The 12,120-nt window shown below is 41.2% G+C and overlaps 1 protein-coding gene and 1 pseudogene across 1 annotated transcript in view; both read left to right on the forward strand.

The window, feature by feature from the left end:
* DCHS2 (dachsous cadherin-related 2) overlaps nt 1–12,120 on the forward strand; it is a 341,195-nt gene that overhangs the window by 258,395 nt on the left and 70,680 nt on the right. Inside the window, exons 11-13 of the mRNA XM_075544792.1 lie at nt 1,521–1,655; nt 1,859–2,068; nt 7,507–8,364. Of these exons, the coding sequence (XP_075400907.1) occupies nt 1,521–1,655; nt 1,859–2,068; nt 7,507–8,364 (1,203 nt within the window). The remainder of the gene's footprint in view (nt 1–1,520; nt 1,656–1,858; nt 2,069–7,506; nt 8,365–12,120) is intronic.
* On the forward strand, nt 6,226–6,897 carry LOC142443058 (elongation factor 1-beta pseudogene; annotated as a pseudogene).

A 12,120-nucleotide genomic window follows, 5' to 3' on the forward strand; every position in this document is an offset into this window, starting at 1 on the left:
ATTTCATAAATATCACAACCAAGAAAACCCTATGGGGCAATTCTACTCTGTCAGACATGGTGTTGTCTTGACTTAGCATCAATTCTACACCATGTGAGCTCCATGAAGGCAGAAACTGTATCTGCTCCATTTACTGCAATAACATTGACACAAAGTATTATGCTTGCTACCTAATATTGATGAACAAAATATTTGAGAAACAAAGGAAATCCATGTAGACAGCACTGTTTCCATATTTGATCATGTATATAGGGATCAAAAGTCATTTTAAACTTTAACAATGTGGAATATTTAGAAATTCTGTCTTCTCTGTAGGAGATGTTATGTTATATGATCCAAATAACTACTGATTATTTAATGATCATTCACTTCATATTTTGCCTAATTATAAAATGAAAAGTTTTGGTGAACTCTGGCCAAATCATATCAGGCATACTGATCCTAAACCTATTATATTTTTTCCCCTCTTTCTTGGTCATTAAAATGCCTGAGGTTATAGCAAATCCTTTTTTTTTCTTCCCAGTGATATACTAAGAAACATACATAATTATTCCCATATAAAACCAGAAGTATATCCGACTCCTTCCAGTATTCAGCCCTATATTCTTTTCCCTAGAGTCTGATATATACATATCATTTTTAAGGGTGGCAAGAATGGAATGTGTCATTGAAATGCATTGTTGCTATTATTAAAGCCAAAAGAAAGCTATTTCATCTTTTATTAAATTATTACATCATAGAGTCAGAGTCGTGTACTGATACCTAGATTCTTGTCAGTTAAGAAAATAACATAGGAAATTGGTATTCAAGAACATGTGTAAAATGCAAACGAACTGCAAAGGCATGGAATAAACTCAGCTAAGTGAGTGGAGTGAGTGGCCCTCACCACCAGGGCTGGAAACGATGTGATACTCTTCTCAGGGGAGAAATGAAACCACAAAAATATGGGAAGAATTAGTTTCAACATGCATAGTAATCTGGTGCCACATTTCTCACTCCAGAGGGGAGACTGAATACAACGTGAATCATAAAATGTAAAGAAAGCACTCAGATAAGCAAATCTAACCTGTGAGGCTCCTGGGGCAGAATCTAAAAAGAATACTGGAACCGAATCCTTGTAAATGGGACTTTGGTCCACAGAAATTGTCATGTGCCCTGCAAGGTTACAATTGTTTTATTCGTTCACAATCAGGGCCATTATAAGGAGCAATTAGGAATACATTGTGGAGTTGCATATACCCATAAGACATTTTTTATTGGAGGGAAAAAATTTTAAGCATTCACTGTGGGGAAGTCTTGTAAAACATTTGAAAATCAAGCATTTCAGCCCATGAGGCTTTTATTTAGCAAGAGCAGCCAGAAAAGTTGTGTTTGTGTTTTGTTTTTACCTTAATCTACAAATTGTTTGGACATCTTGCCTTTCTCGTTTATGCCTTAACACGGTCCCAGAGAAAGGAGAAGAATAAGCAATGGATTCCCAAGAAGTAATGGCCAAGTTTTTCCTTTGTGTTTTCCTAAAGGAATCAATTCCAAGCTGCAGTTTGAAATCATGCCGGGTGCTTCATTTGGGTTGTTTGAGATTAATCCTGACACAGGGGAAGTAGTGACCACCACCACCCTGGACAGAGAAGTTCAGGACGTCTTCACCCTCAGAGGTAAAGAATCTCTTCATTAGGTATTTTTGTTTATTGGTTGTAAAGGCAACCAGAGGTTGGGTGTCAAGGTCTACGTTTCAGGTGGGTGTCTTAAAGTACTATTGCGCCAGTGTTTCCTGATTAGTGTAGTCTGATGATATCCAGTCAGAACAATAGATTTAAAGTAGTAGACACAACCCAGACTGTTTTTGTTTTCTTGCCAGTACTTGTGCGAGATGGGGGGGTCCCTTCATTGTCCAGCACCACGATGATTCTCTGCACTGTTGAGGATGAAAACGATCACGCACCAGAATATATTGCCCTTCAGCATTATATTGAGGTTCCTGAAAACCAAGGGCCAGAAGTCATCTATACTATTTGGGCATCTGATATGGACACTGGAAATAATGGAGCTGTGGAGTATCACATAGTTGGTAAATATCTTATTTAACACTCCCCACCCCCACCCTACGATACCAACCAAATCGATAAAGATTTGTCTATATTTTGTTGAAAGGAACAAGTCTAAGCTGCAGTTTGGAACTATGGAGTTGGCTCGTGACTCCCAGAACCCCATGCACAATGGGGCAAATCACTGCCCAATCCTGTATTGCTCTTGTGTTCAGTTGTGGTGCAGGCCATTGCGATCCCAAGAATTTCCACCTGGTGGATTTTGGGATGTGCGGACGTGCAGCTTCCAAACTAGCTCAACGTCATAGCAATAAACAAGCCTCCACTGAAAGAGGTGAGGTGACTGACTGTGCATGAGGTTCACGGGCCAGGAGGTAAACACAGGTGGCTCTCATGGAAGATGAAAATTATGCCACTGTACCACCAAGACCGCGGACACATATTATCTGGCGATTATGCTATATCTAGTATCTGCTACGTTATCTATGAAACACAAACCCCCAAACTTAATTGACACCATGAATTTTGATTTTGAATTATAAAATGAAAAGTTTTGGTGAACTCCATTACACAGCCCCTCCTTCCATGCCGCTTCTCTGTCTCTGACAATCTGCTGTGACAAAGATACCACAGTTGGTGGCTTTCTCCACAGAGACTGGTTTTCTCATAGTTAGAAACCCGAAAGTCCCTAATTTGGGGCACTGGCTCTAAGAGAAGGGTTTCTTCCTCTGTTTGTGCTTCTGATCCTGGATTAGTTTTTGATCTCCAAGAGCCTTGGCATTGATCTTCCCCTATCTCTGATTGCTTGCTTATATCTTTTTATATCTCAAAAGTCTTATGATGCACCTTACGTGAATACTGCCTCAGAAATATAACCGAGAACATCCATTCCCAAATAGGATTTTAGGTTTCGAATTTATAGCACATGTTTTGGGGATACATAAGTCAATTCTTAATATCTTACCCATTGCCCCCCACAATGTATGTCCTTCCCATATGCAAAACATATTACTCCATCCCATTACCCCCAAAGTTGTAAATCAACTTCAGTTCCAAAACCTCATCCTTTGAATCATCTAAAGCAGTGGTTCTCCACCTTCCTCATGCCGTGACCCTTTCATACACTTCCTCATGTTGTGGTGACCCCCCAACCATAACATTATTCTCTTGCTACTTCATCACTGTCATTTTGCTACTGTTAAGAATTGGGGAGCCCCTGTGAAAGAGTCGTTCAACCCCTAAAGGGGTTGCTACCCACAGGTTGAGAATCACTGATCGAAAGCAAGTATGTGTGAGATTTTAGAGGAGTTTTGCATCTGGAAATAAAATACCACTTCACCAGTGAACCTGTGAATTGTACAATACAAGTTATTCACTTTCAAATCATAAGGGTAAGTCACAATGTATTGCTACAAAAATCATAGAAACATTGACTAACAAAAACATTAACAGATGAAGCTATTGTTTCTCCACGCATCGTTCACACAGGTCTACACGTTTCTGAAGCAGATGCATCGCCCTGATGGGGGAAAACCCTCAGCACAACTTGCCAGGCCTCTTTCTTACCAATTCAGTTAGCGCTTTTTCAAAACGTCTTCCTATTAAGCCCTGTGATCATCCAACGCCCTTGGAGAAAATCGATAAAAACAGTTTCTGTAATCATCAGAGCTGATCTTTGTACTTTGAATTTAACCAGTTTTGATTGGAACCCCCCCCCCCTTTTCTTTTTGGCGGGAGAGGCATCCAAATGAAGCTTGGACAAGGATATTACTGGGAGAACATACTTACAGCCACTCACTGATGACAGAGATTGCTTACACCCAGTTTGTGTGTCGTAAATGAATACATACTTGAACTGGAACCTTAATAGCAATGTTTTTTGACTTAGCCTTGTCCAGTGGTAGACCAGGCCCAAAGTAGACATGTCCGTTACAATGGGAAACAGTGAAGGGGGAACAGATACTAAGCAAGTCCAAAACCCAGCAGAAAAAGTTACATTATAACTCTCAATGCTTGAAAACACGAGGTACCTTTAAAATGTCTTTGGAAGGCTTTCCTGAACATCACGCCCGTCGGAGCATCAGTCGGCTTTGAGGGGAAGGTGAGCGCTGGGAGACCGCAAACCTCCATGTATAGTCTAGGAGCAAAGGGGAGCCTTTTGGACAGGAGTTCCCGTCCGTTATGCATCATTTAGGTCTGAACGGGATTTCGTTTGAGGCACTAAAGAGAATAACACATCAGGCTGATAAGAGACCCTGTCAGAGCAACATGAATACCACTAAAATAGAAATAAGAAGAAATATCAAGGTTGTTGTGAAACTTGGGGGGAAGAATAGTGAAGTCATTGCTGCTTTGCGAAAAGTTTCTGGGGACAAAACCCCAAAGGAATCAACAGCTTACAAACGGGCGGCTCATTTTACAAACGGACGAGACGATGCTGCAGATGAAGCCCGTATGGCAGGCCATCCACATCAATTTGCAAGGAAAAACATTAATCTTGTGCCTTAATTGAACAGCATGGATGATGAAATGCAGAAACAATAGCTAATACCCTAGGCATCTCCATAAAGTCAGCTTATCCACTTCTCATTGAAAAAATTAAAGTTGAGCAAACTTTCTGTTAAATGGGTTCCAAAGCTATTGCACTCAGATCAGCTTCAGGCAAGAGCAGAGGTTCCAGTGGACAGTTTATATACGAGATGAACCGTACTTTACCGGTATTTCTGGAAGACAAAGCACATGTGAAAGAATGGTTATCAAGAAGTAGAAGGGGCCCATTTAAAGGCAAAGCAGACCACCCATTTAACAGCAAAGCTCCTGGCCACAATGATTTTGGATGCTAAAGGCATTTTGCTTGTAGACTTTGTTTGAAGGGTCAAAGAATAATAAAATCTGCTTATTATGCAAATGCTCTAGAAAAAGTAGCCAAAGCTCCAGCATAAAAACACCGAGAAAGCTTCACCGGAGTCCTTCACACCAGTGTCCCTGCTTCTTCCTCTCATTAAGCCAGGGCAATTTTGTGAGCATTTGGATGAGAAATGTTTTTTAATCTTTAAAATAAAAGTTTTCTTATTGCAAAAAAAAGACTGCATTTCTAGGGCCATCAGTTCCTTCAGGCATGGATACGTGCTGGCATCATCACTTATGAATGTGTCATTTTGAACTTGATGGGGAGCACATGTTGCGAAATAAAAGTTTGCTTTTAATTTTATCTTTTAACTCCACTTTTCCCAAGAACTTTTGAAGTCCTCATGGATTTATAAAATAAAGATGCTCTTTGCATCAACCACAAAAACAAAACAAAACAAAAAAAGTCTGTGGAAAATTTTTATTACCTTTTAATTCCATGAAAAATTTGAAACTTCTTCATAGGTCTTTATACTTCCACGCCTTCTGGAAAATGACCTTGTCCTGGATGCTGGGTGTTGACCATGTTCTGCAGATTCTGGGGGACTGCAGCTCTGTTTTTCAGGCTCACTTGGATGGTACTTCTCCTTCCTCAGTTTTGGGGGGCCCACTCTTGTAGTCCATCTGAATAGTGACCCCATCCCTCACCCCAGCAGACCCAGTTCTTCTGCTCCGTGGACGTGACAGTCCTACCTCCTCAGCTTTGGGCTCCAGAGCCCATCGAGGTCACCTAAACATCAGCCTCCCACTCCAGCACCACAGTTGGTAGAGATCTGACTCGTTCAAAGCCAAGATGCTGTGGCTTCACACTTTGAATCCGAGGAGGCTGTGACTCTGCTTTTAGAAACCAAGGCAACCAGAGCTCCTTCCAACATTCTGTGGTCTCTGAGAGTCCAGGAATGGTCTTTCCTTTTCTTGGAGGATGACAGATGTAATTCCTTTAGCCTGTTACAGTGCCTAGAGGCAGGCAACTTCCTTCCTTCCTTCCTTCCTTCCTTCCTTCCTTCCTTCCTTCCTTCCTTCCTTCTTGTCATCTGTCTCTGTCTCCTTATGGTCTAAGCTGATAGGTTTTCTACATGTTTCGATTCATCAGTCTAACAAAAGGTTGTGTAGCCACTTCCTTGGTGAAACTTCTAGGACATATGTGAATTGACCCACTTGATCCTAAGTAAATTCTTAGGCAGAACAATTCTAGGGCCCTTTTTGTCCCATCTCTTAGTGTTTGCCCCCATTGGCTGTGACCCTCTTTTCACCTGCTGCTGCCCACCTCCTCATGCAGCTGACACCACAAGTTTCAGAGACTTGCAACCCTGGCAGGATTCAGGTGCTCAATGATTACCTGGCCAACAAGATCTACACCGAGGGATCTGTGCCATCACAACAGACGTGGCAGTGTTGGAAGCAATCTCCGGCCCTCCACCCACTGACTTGTATCATGCCCTATGTTGGTCTAATCACATCAAGTCGTATGAGAAGGAAAAGGCCAGTTTGCCTGGAATAAAGAAAGCTTTGAGCAAGGGTGGCCTTACCAATTGGAAGTCACCACAGGAAGTGGCGCTGCAGACAGTAAAGTTGATCTCTCTGGATCGGAGCAGGAGGAGGAAAGTGAAGGAGCAAAGGCGCTACGGGAAGAATGCCTTGCGTAGGATGAGTCAAAGAAAGCCAAGCAGCCTGCACTGGTTGCCAGCTCTTCCATCTTACTAGATGTGAAACCGTGGATGCTGAGGCCGATGTGGCAACATTGGAGGAGTGCATCAGAGTATTCAAGCAGACGGCTTGGTCTGGGGCTCATCGAAGCTTGTTCCGGTGGGGTCTGGAATTTAAAACTTCAAACACAGTGTGTAGTTGAAGATGGTAAGTTGGTACAGATATGCTGGGCGCATCAATAACTGCTTTTGAAGATGGTGTGCAGTCCATGGATATGGCTGCTTTCAATGAGATCTAGAATTTCTCCTGGAGGGTTGCACTTAAATAAATGACTAAAAGACCAAAAAATTAGGAAAATAATGTAAATCAGCTCTTGAAAATTGTTTCCCTTAAAACCCCCCGCTCTTTGATCCTCTTTGGTGGCCATCAGGGGTACTGTGCTTAATTTCAAAGACAACTAGTGTATTGATGTCTAGAAATGAACATTTTATCCTATAATTTTTGTACCTGACTTCTACTATGTTTTAAATAAGATGTACATTTCAATCCCATTAAAAAGAATGAATGATTGATGAATATATCAAGTTGTCATGATATTCCCCCCCAAATCTATCAAATTCATTAAGACAAATGCTCTAATTATTGATTAAATTAATAGGCATATATTGAATTAAATCGATCTAATTATCCCCTCCAATTGAATAGAAGTTTCCTGAGGGCAAGGACTTTTATTGTGATCACTATTACGTTCTCAATACCTAAACATTACTGGCATTTAATAATCAAAAACTAGATATTTAGCAAATGAATGAATGAGTGAATATAATGCTAGTGAAGGACTGCTATATTTCCCATTCAAATAATAATTCAAATGATTTTTGATATATATATTTATTTTCTTTTACAGATGGAAATACTGCTGAGTACTTTGCTATTAATGAAACGTCTGGAGAACTTTCAACTACACGTCCTTTGGACCGGGAGCATGTCCACAACTTTAGTCTGGTCATCCTGTGTTCTGATCTTGGAGATCCACCTCGGAGCTCCATGATGCAGTTGCAAGTTAGGGTTCTGGATGCAAATGACCACAGCCCTTCCTTCCCCATGCTTCACTACCAGTCCTCTGTAAGGGAAGATGCGGAAATCGGGACAACAGTTCTTGTACTTTCTGCTACAGATGAAGATGAAGGTTTGAATGGAAACATCGAATATATTTTAGTGGACGAAGCTTTCGGTGCATTCTCCATTGATCCTGTGACAGGTACATTGAGAACTGCCCGTGCTCTCGATCGAGAAGCCAGATCCCAGCATGTATTCTGGGCAGTGGCCAGAGACTGTAGCGTCCAGAGCTCACGGAGCGCCACAGTAAGTATGCACATAAGCATCACCGATGTCAATGACAATGATCCAGTTTGGGAGCAAAATCCCTTTGATATTTTTCTTCCACCTGAGTTGCCTGTCCATGTGACAATTGCTACTCTGAGAGCCGAGGACCCAGATTTGGGGCTTAATGGAACTGTCACTTTTAATGTTGCAGAAACCAAATCAGCACTTTCTATTAATAAGTACACAGGAGAAATTCAACTTCTGCAAAGGCCACCTTCAGAATATTTCCCTCTGTGGGTGCAATTAAAAGCTATGGACCAAGGGATCCCCCCCAGGACAGCCACTGGTCTCTTGGCCATTCACATGGAGGAAGAAGAAGTAAAACTTTCCTTCACTCAGCCTGTCTATAAAGGGATTGTGACTGAAAATTGTGAGGCAGGTAAGTGCCCCCCTCAAGTTAATGTAGAATGTGTATGTTTGGGCCAAACACTTAAAACTAAGGATCATAAGAGAGTTCTATTCTGTAACAGTTTTCTTAGCATGTAATTCATTTATCATTCAATTCAGTAGTTCAGTCACATCAAGAAGAGGTGTACTATAATGACCACCATCATTTTTAGAGTATTTTCTTCATTCTTGTACTCATCATTCTTAGCTCCTCATTTCTCCTTAACCTCCCCTGCCGTACCCCCAAGGAACCATTAATCCAGTTACTATCTCTACAGGCTTACCTATCTGGGATTTCAAATACAGAAAACACATTTAAAACAAATTAACAACAATAACAAAGTTAAAGAAATAAACACCTCAATCAAAAAGAAAGCAGAAAATATTAAAACCTAGAACAAATTTGAAGTGGATCAGAGGAAGATCAAATGTTCTACTTTGGATTCACTTATACATTCTTGAGTTTAACCTGTATGGGACATGGCAATTTTCATCCCAAGAATTCTATTAGAAAAATATATCCAAATACAGTAGGACAAATTTCCTTAAAGATCACAGGCCCCCTCATCTGTCAGTTTGTCATACTGGGTATGATGCTGGAACTCAGCAAGAACAAAGACAACTGGAAGGAATGAACACATTGAAAGGTCTGTCTCCAATGACGCTTGTAGTTTCAATTCATTTAAATTTATTATCTCAAAAAACTGTGAATCCTTAACAAGTGTATATGTCTAAAAGTACTTCCTTAGAAGCATAATGAAAGGTCAAGTACGAGGTTCTGGAAAAATGCTTAAACTCTATCTGGGATTAAATCCAGACTACTTGTGTGTGCCATGGAGCATCTGGACCTGTCTGAGCGGCTGTGTCCTAATCCAGAAAATGGGCATAATTGCTATTCATAGAAAGCACACGGAGAGTGCCTGACACACAATCAACAAGGAATAACCGTGAACACTTATACTATTTTACTACTGTTGCAACTACTTATACACGATACACTGATATTTGCTTTTTAAGGAATTTGATATAATTTAGAACAAAGTTCAGAGCAGGCTTATATGAATTATAACTGTATCTCCTCCTAATGCTACTGTTATTTTAATTATGTTTCCATCATGTAAAAGGAAACATAGAGTAAAACTGATTCGCTTAAATTAGCTTTTTATCCAAATTGGAAAATTCTTCTTCAGATAGCTATGAACTGAAAGATATTGAATCTAGATAATTAGATCTGAGCAGTGTGTAGAAGGGAGCCCTAGTGATGTAGTGGTTTTCTTTGGTCTGTGGTCCACAGAGTCGGCAGTTTGAAACCACTCGCTGCTCCACAGGACTGCCTTTCTGCTAGTGTTAACAGTTACGGTCACAGGAACGCAGGTCACTATGCGTTGGTGTGTTAGACAGGGCTCTCCAGAGAGGCAAAACCAGATTGCTAGTAATTATAGATAGATAGATAGATAGATAGATAGATAGATAGATAGATAGATAGATAGATAAAGATATATATAAAGATGGATATATAGCACAACAAATAAATTGTTAAAATATATACAGATAGACAGCTTTCCCCCAGATCCTGGATGCTTCCTCCCCCCAACTACCATGATCCGAATTCTACCTTGCAGGGCTGGATAGGACAGAGGCTGTACACTGGTACATATGAGGGCTGGAGGTACAGAGAATCCAGAGTGGATGATACCTTCAGGACCAAGGGTGTGAGGGACGATGCTGGGAGAGTGGAGGGTGAGTAGGTTGGAAAGGGGGAACTGATTACAAGGATCCACATGTGACCTCTTCCCTGGGAGAGGGACAGCAGAGAAGGGGGGAAGGGAGACTCCGGATAGGGCAAGATATGACAAAATAACGATGTATAAATTACCAAGGGCACATGAGGGAGGGGGGAAAGGGGAGGGAGGGGGGAAAAAAAAGAGGACCTGATGCAAGGGGCTTAAGTGGAGAGCAAATGCCTTGAGAATGATTGTGGCAGGGAATGTATGGATGTGCTTTATACAATTGATGTATGTATATGTATGGATGGTGATAAGAGTTGTATGAGTCCCTAATAAAATGTAAAAAAAGAAAAGAGGAGAAAAAATGATTAAGGCAAAGACTGTACAGATGTGCTTTATACAATTGATGTATGTATATGTATGAACTGTGATAAGAATTGTATGAGCCCCAATAAATTGTTAATAAAAAAACAAAATATATATATATATATATATACAGATAGAGAGATATATAATACAAGAAATGAACAGTTAAATTATAAAGCAGTATAAATGGCTCAGTGCAACTCACTCCTGTGAGAAAGTTGTGAGACACTGGCAGTCCTTCAAGTCTTGAGGGCCGCCAGTCAGTCCTCTGTAGAGAGATTTAGGCTATATCAGCACAGGGAGCAAAAAGCAAAGCAGGTCACCAACTGTCAGCCAGGTCACCAGCCATCAGTCCCCAGCTTCACAGATGTACATTCCAATTGTGTGGTCTTAAAGGGACCTCAACTTACAGCGACACAGTCCACAGGCCAGGTGTCCCACAGGTAGTGGAGCCTGTAAATTGAGGCACAGAACAAGCAAGGCAGCCGTGCACTGGTTCGATGATCAAAGACAAGAGAGACAAGAAAGGCGAGGCTCACCGAGCCATTTATCTCTCTGCCCTTCAATTACTCCCACTTGTGTTTATCGGCCAGGCTGGCACAATAAACTAACTGTCATCTGGCTAGGACTTGATGGCAGTGAATTTGAGAGTGAGGGAGGAGGCCCTGGACCAAGCAAATGGCGAATGAAGCCTCTACTTCTAGCTGGAAGGTCAGTGATTTGAACCCATCCAGATGTTCTTTGAAAGATAGGCCTGGTGATCTACTTTAGAAAGATTCCAGCCTCGAAAACCCTATGGAGCCCAGGTGTGCTCTGTCAGGTCTCAATGTATAGGATTCCACGCTACTGCAAGCACCGACAACACAAGCCTAAGGTCATCCATCAAGTGGAGTCCATCGCATAGTGGCCCAGTGGAGCAGAGTGGAGCTGCTGCTTAGGGATTCTGAGACTGAGAATGCTTACACAAGCAGATAACCTCATCTTTCTCCTGAGGTTGATGGCTTTGACGGCCAACACTGAACTCACTGTGTTACCAGGGCTCCTTCCAACAAGTACCTGGGAGAGTTGGAGCTGCTGAAGGGCAACTGGTTTTCACAGGGAGTGGAAAGATAAATGAATGCTCTGATCCTTTCACCAGCCACAGGGCACAGCCAGCAGGCGGAAGGGTTTGAGAGAGGAAGAGATTAGTGGCTAAAGGTCTGACATGCACTGCTTGTCTCTTCATGCTATTTTGAGTTCATTTTGCCATTTTATAGTGATTCATTTTCAGTTGATCCATATATAAAAACACCTGCCATTGATAAGAAGACTTGCAATTTTGTGGAATATTTTAAATTGCACATTATATATTGTGAACAAAAAATATAAGTTAATTTGAGGATGCCCTGAGTTGCAGATAATTAGTATAGCTTCGAGCTCCTTTGAAATTGTGCATTCCCCGTGGTGGTTTCCTGTTTACTTAGACATCTTTTATTATAAACATGATTGAGAGCAAATAGGAGGTACACTCACTAAATGAAATAACAATGACTTTCAAAACCAGTCAGAAGTTTTCTACCTGTTCTCTTACATTCAATGACGTTGTTAAGTGTTAAGCAATATAAAACATGCATATCACTACTGCCACTGTAAGGTTAGTGTCGGACTGCTAACTG

Source organism: Tenrec ecaudatus, chromosome 3 (genome assembly GCF_050624435.1).
Source record: "Tenrec ecaudatus isolate mTenEca1 chromosome 3, mTenEca1.hap1, whole genome shotgun sequence".
Classification (NCBI taxonomy): domain Eukaryota; kingdom Metazoa; phylum Chordata; class Mammalia; order Afrosoricida; family Tenrecidae; genus Tenrec; species Tenrec ecaudatus.